General features: G+C 46.5%; 1 protein-coding gene across 10 annotated transcripts in view; it reads left to right on the forward strand.

The window, feature by feature from the left end:
- Nucleotides 1–19,847, forward strand: part of TRAF2 (TNF receptor associated factor 2) — a 35,064-nt gene extending 15,217 nt beyond the window's left edge. For 9 of the 10 annotated variants that reach the window (XM_013954482.2, XM_067309179.1, XM_067309178.1 and 6 more), the window contains 7 exons: nucleotides 2,875–3,036; nucleotides 5,915–5,989; nucleotides 8,013–8,087; nucleotides 8,802–9,161; nucleotides 10,128–10,305; nucleotides 14,010–14,158; nucleotides 14,942–19,847. In XM_013954482.2, coding sequence (XP_013809936.1) covers nucleotides 2,875–3,036; nucleotides 5,915–5,989; nucleotides 8,013–8,087; nucleotides 8,802–9,161; nucleotides 10,128–10,305; nucleotides 14,010–14,158; nucleotides 14,942–15,160 — 1,218 coding nt within the window. In that variant the 3' untranslated portion in view covers nucleotides 15,161–19,847. The remainder of the gene's footprint in view (nucleotides 1–2,874; nucleotides 3,037–5,914; nucleotides 5,990–8,012; nucleotides 8,088–8,801; nucleotides 9,162–10,127; nucleotides 10,306–14,009; nucleotides 14,159–14,941) is intronic. The other variant, XM_067309185.1, reaches the window with a different exon arrangement.
- The last annotated feature ends 1,064 nt before the right edge of the window (nucleotides 19,848–20,911 follow it).

Genomic DNA, 20,911 nt, shown 5'->3' on the forward strand with positions numbered 1-20,911 from the left:
ATTTTTGTCTCATCTCCCCTCTTCTGAATGCCTGTGCTGTTCTTAGTCTAATGCTGTGACGACACTTCTGTGTAAGGCCCACACCTTCACATCTCTGGGTCACAGCCTTGGCTGACTCACCTCTGTGAAGTCTGAGAGTGGGGGCTCTGCCTGTCTTTGCTCATCGTTTGTGGACCACAGACTATAGCCTGTATCAACAACTTCCTCCTTAATGTTAAGGTCAAGCTAACTCTTGAGAAGTGTCAGCCTAAGGTTGTCCATTTTGATCTAAGTGATTAAGATGAAGCTTTGTGTGCTGGTGAAAACTTTCCTTAAAGGAAGGGAGATATTTCCAATAACTCTCCTGGAAATTGGTTGGCATGGTTAATGTTTTTAGTACACTTAAAGCACATCCATCAATACTGCAGTTCTTCGTGCTGCAAATAATAGTGCTTGGCTGCCAGAAATAAGTATCAGAGGCTAATTCAAATCAGTTTTACAAACGTACGGTTCCCTGGTGGCATTAGCATGGTGTCATGATTGGACTCCATTTCCCAGTGATCAAGTTTGTGACCTCATTAGATATGAACAGCGCATCTTGGTCACTTGTTCATGAGACTGTGACTGCAACTGTTAATCGCAGCCTAGAAGGCTTGTGGAGCTGATCGCTGGATCAAAAATTTGTAATTCCTTTGAACATCCCTTACGAATCGAACAGTTGTGTACTAAGACTCAGTATATTCCAGTGTAGCAATTTTTGATTTCCTTGGCAAGTAGCTTTAGTCTTTTTGTTGCAAAATCAAGCTGACTGTATCTGAAGCAGGGGTAACAATGATGCAAGGGCTGCAGCTGGTTGAATGTGACTGACAACCTTCTACATGGCCTAGGCCAGCTTGTGCTCCTCTGGCCTAAGAGCAAGTTCTTCTGCTGAGACCAAGTCAAGTTCAGTCCAAGGCTTTTATTCTAAAACTTAAATGTTCTGGGGATCCATCCCCACAGCCACTTCAGACTAGAGTCTTCTTAGCAAAATCCATTCTCTGGAATGGTGGAGGTCATAAAACACACAAGAATTTGGAGAAGGCTTCCTTGAGTGTCCCAGAGCCTAGTATTCTTATAGTTCAAGGCAAATAGGCAAAGCCAGAGTCTGTTTTTAGGAATGTGTTATAAAACTACTGCTTTCAAATGCTTCTTCGACATAGGAAACACACCATCTTGAAATCCTACCAGTAAACCCCAAATCAAGCGTCTGTTGAAGAAATCAGTCTTAAACACCAATTAATAAACCCAAAAAATGCTGAAAGCAGAAGTTCTTCTACAGTGAAGGTGCTTGTTCTGAAAACATAAGGGAGCGAGGCCCTTGCGAAACCTATGGCATCATTTCTGCCACTGTTTATGCAACCTACATGAAAGTCATGGTGTTGGACTGCAGAATTAAGGCTGTGATGGATTCCTGTTCCCTCACTGTCACACGTATGCCCAACTAAAGCTCAAAGCCGCAAGCAGTTACTGATGTGAACTTAATCTTTGATTTTGACAATTTCTTTGAGGTTTAATTATTTGTAATGCCACGTGGCCTTGCTTGGATGTCTGTCACCAACATGTCCCAGCAAAGGGAAGGATTTGTATGTGGCATTAGCTGATGTGACATTCTTAGAAAGTCCACTTTCTCACTCTGCTCTGCTTGTTACAAATCGGGTTCCTGCTCTCCAGCCCTGTGTTGCTTGCTCCATAGAATAGTATCTTTGTGGGGAAGGTTTCAAGCAGGTCTCTCCTTAGAGTTTCCATAACAAGGAAAAGACAGGAAACAAAAAGGTATGTCCTTGACTTCAGAAGAGTAAGAAATTCCAAAGTATCTGAATGTTGTGACAGATTCCTCTCCCAGAGACTTTAGAGTCTCTGGGGGCCTGGCAGAGGTGCATGAGACAAATCATGCATCTTGGAACAAGTGATTCAGGTTTCCTCTAAACTTAGACAGGCAACTCTTACCCTGGAGGTGTAAGAGTTTTCAAGGTTTTCTCTACAACTTAAAGCTTGCTTTTTTTTTCTTTTTTTTTTAATATGCCTAGGCTGAGATGCCAAAGGACTCTTTTGCTAGATGTGGCAAAATCCGGGCTAAAGACTGTCAAAGCTCTGCCAGCATTGTCTCTTGTGCTGTGTTCCACCGCAGTGGTTTTTCCTGGCTTTCCGGTTAATTTTCCTTCCTTTTAGTTGCTCCCTTCCTGATGCCGGCCTTTCAGCTCTGTGAATGCTTGGGGCTGCTGTTGCTGTGCTCAAAGGGGGCTAATGGCTTTCAAAGAGCAACCTGCAGCCGTGGGAGAATGTTTGCAGTGGAGATGAGTTGTGCAGCCCTTTTTTGATAACCTTCCTGCCAGGGCTCTGGCAGAGGCATCTTGTGGCAGCTGTTTCAAAGGTTGTTTTTCTCAGCTGCCTGCTTTGCCCCTTAGCTGCAGGGGAACGTAGTCTCATGCTAATAGATTGCCCAATGCAGTTGAAAAGCCTCCACAAATATGGATTTGCATTAACATGGCACGTTCTGAACAGGGCAGCTGAGGAGCACCTGCACATCTTGTCCTGCCACCATGATACAAGGATAATCATTTTCAGCAGAGTTGAAGAGTGAACAGGGGAAAACAGTACCCTCTTCCATGGCTCAAGTCAAGTTTATCAGAGCCTCGAGATCCCGAATGACAAACAGATTAAACCGCAGGTTTCCCTTTTGTCTTGTTTATGCAGGCCCAGCAGAGCAGCCCATCCTGACATTCCTTAGGAAATGCTCATTACATATCTCACAGGATCAACTTGTGTTGTTGAAACCATCTTCTTTGCATATGTGTGTGTGTGTGTCCGTGCTTTTCTGTATGGCTGTATTGAAATGTGCTGCTCTTGTTGTCACAGAGCTGCCATGAAGGGAACTGCCTGTTCATGCTGGTTGAGTGCCAGGCATGTAAGGGAATGATCAAACTGAATGAAAAGGAACGCCATTCTGAGCGCGAGTGCCCCGAGAGAAACCTCAACTGCAAATACTGCAAATCGCTTTTCTACTTTCCTGATATTAAGGTACGAGAGCTACAGCATGTGCACATGCAGCTACATACACAGGCAGGCCTGGCTGTCTGGGACCTAGAGGCAAGGGAAAAAAAGTGTTGAATATTCTCCGTTAGTGCTGATTTGCACTGCTCGTGAAAAGAGCATGGATAGGCGTTGGTGGACTGAGTAGCTGCAATGGTAACCCACAAGCATGTGCGCCCTGAACAGATGCTCATGGACTATCATGGTCCTTCCAAAGGTTTTAATTAGCTGATTTCCTGTTCTCTCAATTGAACTTAATAGAGAACCACTTGTTCTGATTGAGGCATAACCTGCGTGCGTTGTACAGAGGTGTTACTGGGTTGTCTTGCTCTTTGTTTTTAGGGAGGGAAATTGATTTTTCGGATTAATCAACGGTTTGGGGGTTTAGCTGAGTGTGAAGAACGAGGCGTTACTGTGGAGACTACTAACTGCCCAGTTTTACTTTTCTGCTTCAGCTGTTACATTCTGGAGGCCTGATCTGCAGGCTGCTCTGTGCCTTGGTTTACAACTGATGGGTGAGAAATCGGTCCTGAGGCAACTGGAGAGTAGTCTTTAAGGTCTGAGTCAGACCAGTGTCTTCCAGCTCTGCTTTGATTCTTTTATTCTTGTCTCATCTCTCCTACCCCTATCTAATTTTATTCTCAGGACAAGTTCATAATGGAAGAGAGACTGCTCTTATCTAGGCTGTTCAGAGTGATGGCTTCCAAAAGCTGCCTAAAACCATTGAGGTGTCCACTTGAATGTCAGAGAGGCTTGTCCTTGGGGCAGCAGGGCTCACGGTCGTGGGTTTGGGAGAGCTATAAACACCAGGATTGCTCCATCCCTGGGGGAGTGGAGTACAGCGGATCAAGCTTGAATGCCACTCTGACTCCTGGGTGGGGTGGATTTCTTCAAGCAGCTGTAGCATTTATCTCTGTTTAGACAGCTTTCTCTGACACCCCTGTAGAGAGGGAAGGGGCAGGGGTGGGATAGGGGAGATTCCAGAAGAGCTAGAAATTGTTTTTTACAAAAATGTTTGTCTAGAAATTTGAATCTGTGCTGGTTAAAGCTAATGTTTCTGGGTGTCTTAAGAACAGTTTACATGTGGACTGGCTGCAGTTTCAGCTTAGCTGTAGAGTAGTGTTTAACTTCCACTTCCCTTTCTGTTCCTGCAAACTCGGTATACGTCTGAGATGTGTCTATATTGTAGTTAATATATTGGTGCTACTGGGAGTTTAAATGGAAATTAAATGCTCTATGGTGTATTTAGAATAGCTGGGAGGTGGGGAGAGAGGGGAGGACAACATGAAGCTGGTTTGAGAGGACATAATAATTTAATGCATAGCAACTGGCACAGTAAAAGGTAAGTTTAAATACCCCCTTTTTAAATAGCTGTATTTACAATGAAGTTTCCTTCCGTCAGCCAGACCATAGCGTCTGTTCTTATGCCAGCATTTTGTGGGTCGCGGGGAAGATGATATCTGCTGTTTCTAGAACATGAGAGCAATAGGTGGGTAGAAGAAAGGGTTCAACCCCCTTGTGCAAGTGGGATGAAGAAAGGCACCCTGCCTCATGAATTTCCTTTGTAGAGAATGGCACTAATGCATGGTATCCATATATGCAGGTGGCATTGCCCAATTGAACCGCAGGCTGGGAGATTGCTTTTCTAGGGACAGTGCAGCAAATCTTTTGACTCTGCTCATTTAAAATATAAAAAGGAGAGAGTAACTAACCAGCCAGAGTTGAGCCACTAATGGGTTTCACTTTCTAGTTTCTGATGTGGTAACAGTATTTTAGCTAGTGTGTGTTTTTTTTCTCTCTCTCTCTCCTCCTCCTCCCTTCCAAACAGTAACTTGTTTTAATGCTGTAAGTTTGTACAGAATGAATGTGACCAAGTTTTCCAAGCAATTGATTTCACATAACTACTTTGAATATTTGATTTTTTTTTTCTGTTCCTACTATGGGGGGATAGTTCAGTATGCTTATCTTTTAATCTGAATTTTGAACTGCGTATTAATGGAATTTACGGTGACGCATCAAGTAACCTTGGACAAAAAAGCAAAACCAGTTCTCTGGAACCCTAATTAGAAAAGCAAAGTATGAAGTTGCTCACTTGTTTCAAGTAGTTGGTGTGGAAAGAAAGGTTTCAGCACTGCGGAAACGATACAGAAAGCAGGGGGATGTTCTAGCATTCCCAATTTAGCTGGTATTGCTGGCCCTCGTATCTGCTGAGGATCAAGAGTATTGCATTGCTGGGATCGCTTGTTCAGCTTCTCTGGCCACGAAACAAATCATGTGCTCTTGCTGCAGGAGTGGGTACTCGTGTGTAGGGGTTATTAAATGAAACTGTTTTAAAATATTTTTCTTTCTGTTTGAAAAATAGTTTAGCGAACTGATTTGCATGGGAAGACACTATCAGACAGTTCAGCTCAGCATGTGACAAGTGGACTCTGAATTCTTACTTCAGTTAACTGATAACCATTACAGTGGAAAAATTATACAAATTATCTTACTGAGATAGTGGCTTATTTCACTTAACCTGCTTGAACATGTGTTTTCCTGGCAGAGCCATGAATGGAGCTTCCTGCTGATTATCTTGTCCATCAAAGCAGTAGTTTGATTTTTCTTAAAATTATTTTTAGCAACCTTTAAATTGAGGCTGAGATTTAGAAAGCTACATAGACACCCAAAACTCTAGTAGCCTGGAGATCATAGGAATGAGTCAGCATACAGACTTATCAGTGCAACCAAGATTTAAGAATATGTTGTTAGAGGACAGCCCTCTTTAAAAGTATAGAACTATACATGTTGAATTGTGTTCATCGTAGCAGCCTTACTGGAACTCTTTTTTAAATGACCAAATAGTCTCCTGTCAATTCTCTTACAGGCTCATGATGAAGTCTGCCCTAAATTTCCATTGACTTGTGAAGGCTGTGGGAAAAAGAAGATTCCACGAGAGAAGGTACCTGACCATTCGCAAATTGTATGTGGTGGCGGTGTTTTGGGTCCTGACAGGCTGTGACTGGAGTTCTCGGAGAGTTGGAAGGAAAACCAAGTCCATAAGAGAGTGGAGCAGGGAAAACAATTAAGTGGCTGCCATTTGTACAGATTTGACCTTTCCATAAGGCTCAAAAGACTGATACAATACTAGCGAACATGACTAATCAGGCACTTGTAGTTTTGCATTAAATACTAGTAATGCAGCCTAACTTTGGCTTGTATATTTACTGCAATTGGATACATAGACTCTTCTAGAAAAAGCACACTCCTTGGTTGAAAGCGTAATTTGTTCTGTGTAAAGCAACTATATCAACCACTGTTGTAGTTAGGGAAAGCGATCCCCTCTGTGGCTAAACTAATGCATTTCTAATAAATCATCCATTTCTAATAGTGCCTCCACACTGCTGACTCCTGGGGCAGGACATAAAAGTCTAAAAATCAAAGTTTTCGGAAACATCTTCAAAAAGCATGTTCATCTGTAACTGTCCTGCCTGACACGGGCAATTATTTTTAGTATTGTAACAAAAGGCTTTTGTAGTAGGACAGGGAAAACAGAAGCATCAAAAAGATGAGTAAAGAGTACCCAGTGTAATTAAGGACTTAGTGCTGTGATCTGTGATACTGATCTGCTTGTCCGCAGTCTGAAGTGGGTGTCCAGCTGAGACTAGGCTTGTGCCTCTAGGATTCGCACAGGTGATCTGTCATTTGTTTAAATGTTAACATCCTCTTTTATCTCTCTCCAACCTTTTGCTGACTAACTGCAGACATTGCGCTCCAGTCCTGCAGCCCATAACTCAGAGTAACCTGACTCATTAAGTAAGAAAGTCAGATGGATCTAGGAGGTTTTTTTGTAAAAGTGCTTTAAAAACAGCTTTAATTGACATCTCTTATGGCAGATGTAGGTGTTAAATAAGGAAAATAGTTGTTGTTCAGAATAGACCGCTGATATCTAGTGATGAGAAGTGTATCAAAAACAAGATGATAATGTGCCAGTGCTTGTTACCGTTAATCATACATTGTGTGGGAACCCAAACGACTCATTTTGGAGGCTGGGGGGCTCTTGGCACTTCCTCCAGCAAAATATTCAGCATTGGTCTCTGTTCTTGATGGCAGCTGCCAGATTTCAGTTGACTGAGGTGTGGTGCTCTTCTGTGCTCTAGCAAGGGGATACTAGATGTGGCAGATAATTTTTCCTTGCACAGGTGTATCTGCAGTAATTACTATGAATACTCAGGCAGGATCACCAGGGGGCTTTTTGATCTCAGGTTTATCATGTTGAGCTGGAAGTGAAAATACCCAGCTGTGGCATGTCCCAGCCTGGGTCACATGAAGTCATGTGTTTGGATAGAGTGTGCGAACAGTTCTCAGACACAATGACACCAGAAGTGACAAGGGAGGATGCAGTGAAGAAGGAAGAAGCTTTAAGACTTGCATGATAAAATGGAGTGCTAGCAAAGACTGGCAGGATTGCTGGGAAGTGACATCGTTCTCAAACTGTCTTGCCTTCAGGTGGTTTGCATTAGCCATGCCTGTTGTTGCTCAGGTATAATTTGAAAACTGCACAAAAGTAAATGGATATCTGTTTCAGGAGGCTGTTCCTCATCCCTCCCCCTTCCTCTATGCTCAATGAAGCTTAAGTTTGTTACTCGGCATCCCTAATATGTGCTATGTATTATGCTTGTTACTGTGTGTTGGGGTTTTTTTTGTTTTTTTTATTGCATGCCTATTTGAAGAGCCAGACCTTGTAGCCATCAAAAAAAAAGGGGGGGAACCTTCCTTCCAGGTGTCAGTGCTATATGTAAATTACAGTGAAAGCTGAACCTAATGGTAGGCAGTGTCCAGTTTTAACCACACACTTTGAAAAGTAGTGATTAGTGATGTCTTTGTTCTCTAGTTTGTCCTCAGTTTTCTGGATTTCAATGAGATGAAGAGGGAGCCACTTGGGATGCATAAGATCTGTTTAACACATCTTCCTTTTTTTCTAGTTTCAGGACCATGTGAAGAGTTGTGGCAAATGTAAAGTGCCTTGCAGATTTCAGGTTGTCGGATGTGCTGAGATGGTAAGGGCTTGCCTCTTCATGTTTCTCTAGGGACTTGTCTTCAGTTCCAGTGTTAGTTATAACCTGCACACTGCTGTAGTCCAACTTCTTACAGATATTTATGTTCAGATATTTGAACAAAGTGGTGCTTTAAACCCTTTGCAAATGCAGCATACATAAGTGATCATCTGCCATCCAGACTTTGGGTATCCAGAGAATGAACTAACTGTATCCTTAGCGCAGAAGGAAATATTATCCTTGGAGGAATACCCTGAGTGCTTTGAGACTCCTTGTGGCTACTGTGCTTATAGCTGTAAGCACAAAACTGAGCATCTGGTGCCTTATTCTTCAGCCATAGCTTGGCCTAGTTGATATTTCTCCATGTGACTTAGTTTTCCCAGCTCCTAATGGCAATGTTGATGTACAGCCCTCCTTAGGGGAATTACATGAGGCTTTGTCCTTTGGTACTCCGACTGAGCCCTTGTGGGAAGTAATGAAGGAGGACGGAGTAGAACAGTATATACAAGTGGGGAAACATTAAACATCCATCATTGTATGTGAATGCATCTTTTCTTCAAAAACTTTCCAACAACCATTTTTTTTAACTATTTTTCTTTGGTTTTTCCCCTTTGTAATTTTAAGCTAACGTTGTGACCTCAAGAGGAGGAATTTGTTCTGTGGATGGTGACAGCGTAGATTGAGCTTGCTGAATGGGATGTATTTCTCTTCATGTAGGTGGAAAATGAAAAGCTATCAGAACATGAAAGCAAGTGCTTGGAGGAGCATCTGTATATGCTACAGAGTTTTGTGCTGAGCCTCAAGACTGCATCTGGAGGCCTAAAGCATCATCCTGCCCTTTCCTCATCACAAAGTAACTCCCCACTACTGGTAGCAAATGCTCTGTGCTCTGAGTCAGAGCTCTCCAAGTCCCTGGAGCTCCTAGGAAGGTGTGAGGCCCTCGAGAGGAAAACAGTGACCTTTGAGAACATTGTCTGCGTGCTCAATCGCGAGGTGGAAAGAGTATCTCTAACAGCTGAAGCATATAGTCGGCAACATCGACTAGACCAGGAGAAAATTGAAACACTGAGTAACCAGGTGTGTAATCACTGGCTTGGGCTTTCCAGCGCTCTGCTCAGAGACATTTTCAGTTCACTTTTCCTGTAATCAGAGCATCTCATTTTAGCAATTCTTAGCAATGTAGCCCTGAATCTTCATAAATCTGAAGACAGAACTAAAATATCATTTGTGTCTGTGCCCAGCCCTCAAGCTTCCTGGAAGGTGGGCATTAAACTGATGTGCATAAAGCATTCAGGTCTCTGTCAGTAATCAAGTTATGCACATGTTAAGTTGTTCTTAGGGTTCCTGTGAAACAGAGCATTTCACTGAATCTTCTTGATTTCATGGGCACAATCTCCTTCTGGACCTTTCGAAAGGAATCTAGTCATTGATGCTGCAGTATAGTGTTGTACCCAGCATGGTATGGAGGGCTAGTGTGAAGAAGTTGCCCCAGCTGGTGTGTTTTCGCGCAGTTCCTGCTGAGTGCTGCTTTTGTGTCTTGGTGACTGGAAGTTTTGCAGTTTGTAGCATACCTGTGTTCTCTTGATAAGGGATCTGCCAAAACAGACATAATCCTATTACCTAGCAGTGATTAACCATGTTAGTTTTGGGTTTTTTTTTTTCTCGGCAGTGTGTTGGCTCTTCTGTTTCTCAGTCTAGTTTTATCACAACATTGACTTTTTTCCCTTCCCAGCATCATCTTTTGTGTTGCTAATGAAACACACTGTTCATTGAGAGGACTTTTCCGTTCACTGCAGGAAAATTTCCAGCTCAGGCATTGAATTGTATGAATGCATCTCATCCAGAATGACATGGTTCAAAAAGAAGCTTTAGTGAATTAGCTAATGATGATAAATTTCTTCCCTCTTCTGACCCCTGTCATATCTGGAGTATGTCTCTTACTAAAGATTAGGCCTGAAGGAGATTCCAATGTCTGCTGACCTTCTTAGGTCTCGCAGCAGTACGTGTTTCTAACAAGGCTGCACCATGTATTCCACTGAGCAGGTTCGGCAGCTGGAAAGGAGCATTGGACTCAAAGATCTGGCCATGGCTGAGATGGAAGAAAAGATCCGCAACCTGGAAGCTTCCACCTACGATGGTGTTTTCATCTGGAAGATAACAGAATTTGCCAGGAAACGTCAGGAGGCGATAACAGGCCGCTCTCCTGCGATCTTCTCTCCAGGTTATTGCTCACAGACTTGCAAAATAGCAAAAGCCTTTTGTGCTTCAAATGGGTGTGGGGTTTTTAGTGCTGAACTTAGCGAAGAAGTGCATGGCCATTCAGACATACTTCTATTTTTTTCCCCTTTCCCAGTGGAGACTGAACCACTTTTTAACAATTGGGGTAAATGAAACTGCTCTGCTGGAAGAGATGGCTTTTTCATTACACAAGCCCTTTTTTCTTTCCCATAATGGAAAATGCAACCCACAGCCCCAAAACAGTCCTGTGTAATCCCTTGGTTAGAATTAAAACACTTGGAGACAGTACAGCTAGTAATAAGTGGTTAAGCAAAGGAGAAAATCGGAAATATATTTTAGTGCTCAGAGCATGAAGTTGCAAGAGACAATGTCTAAATAAAAGCCCAAACCATACCGAGAGAAGTGCTTGAATATCTATTAAAGGAGGGGGAGTCTTCTCAGAGAACTTGTCTAACCAAGCACTGTTCCTAGTCCTCTTAAAAAAAAGTCAATCAGTAAACATTTGGTTATAAGCTGGCTTTTTTTGCCTATGAAAGCACATCCTAGGATTGCAGCTGTGAGATGAAACCATCTCTTTGCAGGATTTCATTGCTCTGTGTGGTGCTCACATCATTAAGAAATAGTTGAGGAGGTGAGTTTGTATTTTGCTGAGTAGGAATAGCTTAAGTCTGAGCCTGACGGAGAGCTCTTCCAAAACGTCCAGCTGCACATGAGCCTAGAGCCTACTTCCTGGTGTAATGCAAAATCAAGTTGTTCCTGGGTCACAAAATATAAGAAAAACAGTTGAAAATTTAAAGCGAATTTTACGTCTGTTTTCTGGATGCTGGCTGCTTAGAATCCTTTTTTCTTGTGAAAAACTGAAAGAAAAAAGGATTCCCCTTCAGGGGAACTGAAGTGCTACTGAAACTGTTTGCATGCAATTACCATTTTCTTTTAAAAGTCAGCGACAGCTGTGGAAAACCCCAGCTCTCTGTCATGTTCTTGTAGGGCAGCACTTCCTTTCTTTTTCCCAAAGTGAAGAAATCAGGTTCAAGTCTATTTTGTTTGGCTTTGAGACAGGACCTCATGAGACTTGCATCCCATCTACTTTTTGTGCAGTGCTCGAGAGCTTCTCAACCTGAATGTCTCCCGAGACTGCAGTCTCAAGAGAAACTGTGGACTGAGCTGACCGCTCCTTCCTCCTGGCCTCTGGCCACATGTCTGCTGCTCACTTTATCTGAGCTCTGGGGCTCCTCAGAGCCCTCTGTGAGCTCATACAACTTGCTGTCCTCACAGGGGGCTGTTTTTTTTCTTAGGTTGAAGAATTGAGTCAGCTTGTGGAGGGATATGATGAGCATCAGAGTCAGTTCAGGGAAGGGAACATGATGGGAAGGGATGGGGAAGGAAAGGGGAGGAGACCTCTCGGTGAACTCAAGACATGTAGATCATCAGAACTGTTTCCAAAGCTGCAGCTTGCAATTGTTTTCACCTCCTCTCTTGTGCTGTGTACTGGCTGATTTCTGTCCTCCACCCAGTAATGGTGGCGTGTGAGTAGTTCTGCATGATAAATCACCTTGGAGGGAAAGGCAGACAAATGTCAGTCTCGTAGCTGTGGGATTGGGATTTTTATGAATTGTGTTATCAAATGAAAAGCAATACTTTGTGGGCCACCAGACAGTATGTTCTTTGTTGCTGCTTGTTATCTGCAATCTGGTAATGAAATGGTTTGGATGTGGCCTGAGGAACCGGAAGGCACAGGCTGTCTCTGCCTAGTACCTGAGGATGTTTAGGGAGGAAAAAAAGGACTTTTTTTTTTTAATCTTGCAAATGCAAAGTACAAGGCCTTGTTTCCTGCAGTAGTTGACTGTGCCACTCTAGTCTGGAGATCTTCATTCCTGCTGCTGTTTTAGCTGAGAAAATTAGGTTGAGAAACGAATGTTAGGTTTTGTTAAGAAGTCCTGTGGAGGTGTTTGTTTCCCTTACCATGTGAAATAAATAGACTAATACTCTTCAGTCTGGGAAAGAGACAGCTGGGATGAGAGAGGGCTATAAAATCATAAATAGGATAAAAAAGGGAAATGGGTGTAATTATTTGTTTTGTATTGTAACATGAGAACAAGGAAATACCAAATTAAATCAGGTTTAAACAAATAAAAGGAAGTACAGTTACCACTCAGCAGCATTGGAAGTTAAAAATCATTGGCACAGGCTTTTGCAAAGGCCAAAGCATAAGAGAATTCAAAAAGGTATCAGGCCAGTTCACAGAAGAAAGACTCCTCTGGGGCATTAAACAGGACAGTCCAAAACTAATCTCCTGCTTGAAAACCATCAGCTGCTGACCATCAGCAGCTGGATAGGGAAGGCTTGCTTGGCACTTGCCCTGTTTCCTGTGGGCCTTCCCTGTCCTGCTGCTCCTGGCTAGGGGAAAGCAAGAGGCCCAGTTCACCGTTCTGACAGTGCCTTGAGCCTGGTATTGTAGCATACAAGGCATTTGGCACTTTGGCTGTCTGTTACCTTTCCCTGAATACTCCTTACGCTGTGCTCGATCATCTGTCCTCCAGTTCCCCAAGAGGTTTTACATGCTCAGGGTTATGAGAATGCTCAGAAGCCCAAACTTGACTTGGTGGGCTGTGATGATGTGCTCCTTGGGCTATTAGTAGAAGGTAGCTTCTGCCCAGAAATCATTCAGTCTAGGTGAAATGGGTAGGGAGGTGTGAGCAGGTGAAATGAGCTGGGTGGCGTCAGTGGGGAAGCAGATGACAAAGCCCTGATCTCCTGCTCTTCACGAGGTGCTTGGCCTGTAGAAGTCCACAGCCTCTCTGCTGTTGCCTGCCTGCCTGCTCATTAAAGTGCATGAGCCCCACAGTGAAATGTCTGCTCTGATCACCTGCTGTGTGCCCTGAGGTTGCTGAGCCCCACCAAACCTGAGCGTGTACCTCTGTGCTGCTATGAGAGGGCAGTTTGTGGCAAGACTGTGTGGATCTGGTATTGCAACATGAGCATTCCCAGAATTGCTCAAGAAAGAGCCCAAGATCCTGAAGCCATATACCTGGCAGTGCCCTTGCCACTTCTGAGTATCTGAGATCCTAATGGGAGAGCAACGCTCGCCTGCTGTGTCTCTGCCCCCAGTTCAGAGGTAGTCAGCTTAGAAGATGCAGTGAGTACTGGGCATGTTCTTCCCCCCACACACACCTGTTTTTTGGGGGTTTGTTTGTTCTTACTTGTCAGTGTTATTGCAATAGAGAGTAGGGGGCTGAAGTACACCCTGACACCTCTGGAGCCATCAGACCTTTAGCAGTCGCATGCAACATGATTGCCTGAGCTATGATGGGAAAGCAGTAAGGAACCGCACTAGCTCTCGGGCAGAACACCAGCTTCTGGCTTTGTCTCAGGAGCTTTTGTAGTGGTAGGATAGGGAAAGGAAGGGTCAGCAGTTTCCTTGGTCTGTGCTACAGCGGCATGTTATGTAGACTGGGGGGCTTGTTACTACCTTATCTTTGACTATTTTGAACACAGCCTGAGATCATATCTGATTTGTCTGTATGTGGTGACTTTCAGGGATCTCTCCTTGGTGCAGATATGATAATATCCAAACTTGGGTCCTTCTAGGATCCAAACCGTAGTGTCTTCAGAGTTCAAAAGAAACTGTTGATGTCAGGCTTTGTTGGTTCTGACGCTCACTGTGTCTGTTTTGCAATGCTTTGATAGCTTTCTACACAAGCAAGTATGGCTACAAGATGTGTCTGCGTGTTTACCTGAATGGGGACGGCACCGGGCGTGGGACCCATCTGTCTCTCTTCTTTGTGGTAATGAAAGGTCCCAATGATGCGCTTCTGCGATGGCCCTTCAACCAGAAGGTAGGTTTGAGACAAAGCCTCCTTTGCATAGAGATGTTCTCCTCTATGGTTTTGTGCCCACATGAGCTTCTAGACACTGTCAGTCTGGTTTACTTAGCAAGCACAAGAATAAGGCAGGCTTTAGACACATCAGCCGCCCTTGGGATTCCCCAGTCATGCTGAAAGTACCAAGTACTACAAGGCAGGACAGATGAAAGGGCAAAGGCAGTGACAGGAGAACAGCAGCATATTTGGAAAGTGAGCAGAACCTTTGTGCTAATTTGGGCTTAGGGAACACTGTCATTTCTGGACTCTGAATTTAGGATGCAGTTCCTTACTTAACATCAGAAGTTCAGATTTCAGTCCCTAGACTTCACAGGTTTGCAAAACACTTTGAAGCTGAGCTAGAAGAGTACTGATGCAAGGAAAGTGCCTTCTTTTTTCTCAGTGGGACAGTAACTCTCTGGGACTGAGTGAAATAGCTGCATGAAGTATTGGTGGTGACTCTGTGCCAGCCAGTTACAGGTTTTCATGATTAGTCTGACAGAGCCTCTGTTCTCTCACACAAGTTTCCAGTGACAGGGCAGGATGTGGTTCTGCAGCTCTTGATGACATTCTGCACTGACCCTAATAACAGGCATTTCTCAGATCTGTAGTTGCATAGTGTGGCTAAGTTTGCATTTGCACTCGCACTTTTCACAGGCTTAAAGTGAGCAGATCACCAGACTAGATGTTTTTTTTTAATTGCTTTTTATATGTGCTTTTTATGCAGCCACTCTTGTATACTTTCGTGTTTCCCCGTAGGTAACCCTGATGCTTTTGGATCAGAACAACCGAGAGCACATTATCGATGCTTTCCGACCTGATGTGACATCCTCCTCCTTCCAGCGACCCATCACTGAAATGAACATTGCCAGTGGCTGCCCACTCTTCTGCCCAGTCTCCATGATGGAAGCGAAGAATTCCTACGTACGTGATGATGCCATCTTTATTAAAGCCATTGTAGATCTCACGGGACTCTAACCCTCCTCACCTCCAGGAGCAGTGAATGCAGAGCCAGCCTCGAGTGGGGCATCCTCCCTCTTGTGCTGCCCTTCAGGCAGGCCTTGGAGTGAGGAGGGGCAAAAAGTGGAAGGGGAAAAGCCTGGAGCTGTCCCCTTCCCAAAAATGGACCTTCTCCGCTCTGAGTGGAAACAAGGTGTCTGATGGGAACCTCCTTCCCTGGTGTCAGAGAGACCTTTCCTGAGAAGTTTGGGTGTATGTTCACAGTCTGTGGGGTACAGGAATATTTCCTGCAGGGACTTGGATATCTGAGCTGCCGGTGTCTGCTTTTCAAGCGGAAACAAGCACAGCTTTTGCTCTACCAGTGTAGTGCACAGCTTCAGTGCTCTGTTGCAAAACAAAGTTTGGCCTGCCCAAGCACCATCTTATGTGGATGTTTGGCTCAGCCTTCTGGGCTTTTCTTCAGAGATCTCTGTGTTACTGGAAACTTGGTTTGCTGAAGGAATGCCATTGCTCTGCGCTGCTGGCTGGTTTGTGCTTTGATATATGGAGAAGGTGTAGGGCAGATTTAGCTGCCAAGATGGGCTTGAGCACTAAATGGGGTCTTCGGAGAGAGAACTGTTTTGCCGCTGTTTTGTTGGCCTGTTGCCATTGGTGTCTGCAGAGGCAGGGGCTGAGCCAAGCTGCATGGGGGAGCGGTACCCTGTTTCTGGCTGTAGTTGGGTTCTCGATCACATGTGCTCTGAACAGTCTGATGGGCATGGGGGACAGTGCAGACCGTGTCAGCAACTGTCCACCTAGAGGAAAGCGTGCGGGCAGCGCTGAGGATTTCTGCAGTGAAAGAAAGAAAAGAATCCCCCCTAGAGACGGCCCATCCTGTCCTGGAGGGTAACCGCAGGGCTTGCAGGACTCCAGCCACCTCAGATGTGCATGCCCCCATGGAGGTTTTAGTCAGATCCTGCCATTCTCTGGCTGCCTGTTTACCTGAGTCTGAGCAGCAGTGGGGAATGATGGTGGCAGGGCTGGAAGCTGTCTTAACTCGCACAGAAACCCTCCTGAGCTGGCTTTAATCTCAGTCCCTGGGAAGCTGCAGCAGCGCAGGCACATGAACCTTCCCAGGCTCCTGAGCACTTTCCAGTTGCTGAAGCTCTGCTGCCATCTGTACCTGATGCCCAGATACATCTGCACATACTCTGTCACTTCAGAGGTTGCAATGCTGACAGAGCCATGGCACATCTCCTTGTTCACCTTCACGGTGAGCTGCTGCTGGCCAGCCCCTTGCCCTCCCCGTTGCACTCAGTCTGGGCTGTAATGTTCTGGGTTTGCCAGGCTGGCAAGGCCAACCCCATGTGGGACTCCCTGATCTCTGGGATCCAATATCCAGTGGCTCCTGGTCAGTGTGCTCTAGAGCATGCTCTCTCTGTTCAGCCTCTTGGCCTGTTAGAGAGTTTGCAGGCACTTGCTTAGGACCTGGCAAGGCCGGAAAAGTCCCTGCATGTGAAGCCTGCTGGCCCCTTTTCTGTCTCTGGGCTCTCTGCACTGCTCCCTTCTGGGCAGCAAGTATTCTGCATCTTTATCTGAGATAAAAGTCTCTGTATTTCGTGGAGAAGCATATTTTGTGCTGTAATGTCTCTCCATCATGGCCAGCTAGTCCTTTTAGAGTTGCTTTGTGGTGGCCACTTGTAACTCTAGAGTGACTGTTAGCCAGGTTGGACTCTTAAGGCTTTCTGCCTTTTCTTCCTGTTCTCTTTCTCATCCCTGTCAACCTCCAAACGTGCCCTGGAAGATGTTTGGTCACAGGAGCTGGCTGCTGAGCCCACCTTGCAGTAGTAGTTACTCCCAAAAGGTGCCCTGGCCCTGTCCAGCTCCTGTACTACTCCTCTGGCCTGGAGGACAGGCAAAGAGGCTGTTGTAACTGCCTGGAGAGCCATGGCCCCCTTTGCCACTAGCAGATGGGATCCGCTGCCTCTGTGCAAGGAGAGTGAATTCTCCTTGGACCGGGGAGCGGCGATCGCTGCTAGTGAACCAAAAAGCAATTGCGTGTGAAGCTGCGGTGCACTCCGTGGAGGAAGGCCCAAAGCCCCTCTGTGGCGGCAGGTCCGTGCCTGGTGCCAAGCCCTGTGTGGGTGCCAGGCTGAGGCTCTTCTTCCTGCCAGCCTGATAAATACAGAATTTTTTTCTGCTCTGAGCTATGACCTGCTTGTGACTTCCTGCTGTCACTTTGCTCCGGTGTGTTGGCCCCACTGTCTGATTCCTCCAGCTGGGTCCAGAAGTCCATCAGTGGAGAGGAGCTCTGACCCCAGCTGGAGACCCCTGCTAGGCTCGCAGGAACAAGGACTACTGTCCTGCAGCTCCCTGCCCAATGATAACTGCACTGATCGCATGCTCCTGCTCTGCCCTGGAGAGTGGGAGGTGCTCAGCATCTCAGGGCTTGGCTGGGCTTTAGGTCAGTTCTGCAACTGCCAGTCCTGGGGCCTCTGCCCCACCTATAAGTATGGTCAGGAGTTGGTTGCTGGCTCTGCTCCTGGCCACCAGCACATGTCGTGGCGTCTGCAACAGCCTGCCGGGGACTTTGCTGTCTGCTCAGCCCCTCGGGGCGGTTTGAGTGTCCCTGCAGGACTGTGGCTGCTGACCTGCCCCCTGCGCAGCAGGTCCTGCACTGCTGGCTCGGCGTGGCTGGCCTGAGGGTTAACTGCCAGAAAGTGGCTTGGTGTCAGAGGGAAACTGGATGAGGCCTGTGCAACTGCTGTACCTGTGCTGCGATGGCTGCTAGAGGCCCTGAGAGGGACCTCTGGTCAGTATAGAAGGGTGCCCTGCACCTGCTGTACCTGGGTAATTGATGTGGCTTCTCCAGTTTGGTGGGTATCTCAGTTAGATCCTGACCCAAGCTGAGTCTCAGGCACCCAAAGGTGCTGTGCTGGCTGGGTGGCTCTCCCTGCCTGTGGAAGGGTGCTGGGATGATTTTTGAGCCCCTGTTTAAAGTCTCCGTGCAGATCTTATCACCATGCTTGTTGCAGTAGCTCTTGTACTCCAGCCCAGCGTGCAGCTGTGCGAAGGCCGTAGCTCAGGGCCGATTCTGCTGTTTCAGTAGGAGCAGAGGGACGGGCGGAGGTGGTGCCCTGGCTCTGCCGGTGGAGCAGGAGGAGGCACAGCAATCGTGTATCAAGGCAGCTTCTGCTACCTGCCTGGAGCAGGGGGGTCAGGCTGGAGGTCGGGCAGGCAGGATGGCTGCGGCAGGCCATCCTTGCAGGGTGCGCTGAGGGACTTTTTGTAGCATGGCTGCTGTGACTACGGGGAGATCCCCTTGCTTTCTAGATCCCACCTGCATTTCAGCAGGATGCCAGTCGCTTCCCTTTCCCTTTGAGAGGATTCTGCAGCTGTGGTGCCTGCGTGCCCCCTGTATCACACAGCCCCTCTCTGCACCCCTGCTTTGTGAAAAGGTGAGGGCTGCAGTCCGGGCAGGGGCCTGCCCTGGTCTTCCCAAGCGCAGATGGTCAGTGGATGGGACGTCCACCTGGAGTTGCCCCTTGCAGAGCCAAGTGGGACCGGGGGGGAGGGGGAGGGCACCACTGCTTGCACCCTGCCTTGCTCCTGCATCTTTAAAGCCCCCCACTTCACTCCTGGCTCTTCTGGGAGGTGGAAGAGCGATACCTAGTGTAAGGACTTCCTTACATTGTGCACAGATCTCCTTTCCCAGCCCTCTTTGAGCATGTCCTAAAGGAGATATGAAGCCATTGCCACTATCACCCTATTGCCTTAGGAGGAAAAAAAAAAAAATAGCAAAGCAGCCTGATCAAGGCAGAGGCGATGTTGCTGGGACAGCGCTGCTATCTGTGGCAGCTTTCCACAGCCAGGCCGTGCAAGTGATTTATGTGCTGCCGCTGATGCTGCAGCACGAAAGGGAGGGTTCCTGCCCAGCAGAGGCCAAGGAAGGACCTGGAAAGGGGGAGGAAAATCAGCTCTGCTAGTTTAGAGGTTGGGAATTAAATGTATTACAGTGGGGGAGGGAGGGAAAGCTTGGTGAAAATTGATGTGAATGTCTTTGCTTTTGGGGTGCTGAGCACCCAGCAACTGCAAGAGGGGTCAGCTTGCTAGGGTGTAGAGCCTGTGAGATGCCTGGGGAGCTGCTAGCTCAGCTGATGGTGTGCCATAGGGGCTGTTTTCAGTGGTTTGGTGCACTCTCCTGCAATAGTGAATGCCTGGAAGGCAAACAGGAGGTTCTGTTCTAGGTGCAGAGACCAGCTTTAGTCCTTTCCAGCCTATGATAAGGATTATTTGGGGCTGTGTTGCTCTTGGAGAGGGCACAGCAGACACCAAGCTCCTGTGACAAAAGCTTTTTGCCTGCCTTGCTGTTGCCTTTCTCTCACAACGTGGCTATGGAAAGGGAGCTCTGGTGCTGCAAACTCTGCCCAGCCATCTTTCATTTTTTCAGCAGGTCTGGAGCTTTCAGGGTTAAATCTATTGTGTTGCTTGAGGCTGACTGACTATACTCTGCTGGAAGCTGGTAAGGTAGTTTTCCCTGGTTGCCACTCTGAAGGCCTTTCTGGAACAACATGGGCACTTGGCAAAAGACATAGCCCCCCCCCCCCCTTTTTTTTTCTTCCTCCTCCTCTGGCCAGTTATCTGAGGACACCCATCTCAGGCTATCAATGTGAAATAAGTTTTGCTATTACATGGTCAGAAACCACTAATAAAAGCAGTCTGAAGAGCTTTGTTGTTGTATAGTTCATTGGAAGGTTTGGCTCCAACACTGGAAGAAGAGTCAGTACAGCAGCAGGATGCTTTGTGGCAACATCCAGCCAGGAGGAGGCAGGTTGGGCATTTCTTTCTGTGCACAGGGCTTTCCTCAGCTGCTGGCTGCCCTGCAGTACTGCTGTACCTGGAGCCTGAAGGGAGCTTGTCTGACATCAGTATTGCCCAGACCTGTGAATTTGAAACACTCTGCAACAGAAGCAGGCAGTGAAGAAGCCTCTGCTGTGAAGGTGACCATTCCCCAAGCCCAACTACTGAACCTTCAAAAAAAAAAAAAAAAAAAAAAGCAAGGGGCCACAGCTGCTGGAAATGAGGTGGGATCAGGTGGTGCTTGGGCCAACTGGCAGGGGTAGTGGAAGAGATCTGTTCATGCTAGGGACTAGGGGAAGAGAGAACTGGTCACTGTGTCTCATGGGGCTGCCAGAACCACTGGCAAAAGGCTGAGAGACTCCAGGGGAGTAAAGGCTAACTGCACTGAAACTACCATTCATGCTGCTGCAGCTCAGGAATTGCCCAGCCCCACTGCCCACAAAAGACCCACACACTTGTACCCCACTTAACCCAGCCTCTTGGACAAAATGGTCTAGCTCTTCAAGGAAGGAAGCAGAGAACCAGGAATATTGCTCTGGCCCCAGATGTGTACTGCCCCCCCAAGCCCACAGCTCTCCACCTTGTCTCAAGGAAGGGCTGCACCACAGTCCAGAAAGCTCCAGGATGCTGCTGCCTGATTTAGTAATCCCCCCCCCTCCTCCCCCTGAGACCAAGGAGGAGCTGGGTAATTGCTTGCATCTGCCCTTTTGTTTGTTTTAAAGAGCTTGCTACCTATAATGCAACAAGTCGGGCAATAGCTGTAGACAAATTAGTATTACAATTGTGGCTTTAGTTTCACTTCAGTAGAAAAACTGCTTTTTAAAAAGAAAAACTCACAGTGCAGAGATGCTTGAGCAGAATATTTATTCAATGCCATAGTGAAGAGCAAAACATAAACCCTCAGGGCCTTGCTCACTACAACACAGAGCT

The sequence above is a fragment of the Apteryx mantelli genome, chromosome 21 (genome assembly GCF_036417845.1).
Source record: "Apteryx mantelli isolate bAptMan1 chromosome 21, bAptMan1.hap1, whole genome shotgun sequence".
Lineage (NCBI taxonomy): Eukaryota > Metazoa > Chordata > Aves > Apterygiformes > Apterygidae > Apteryx > Apteryx mantelli.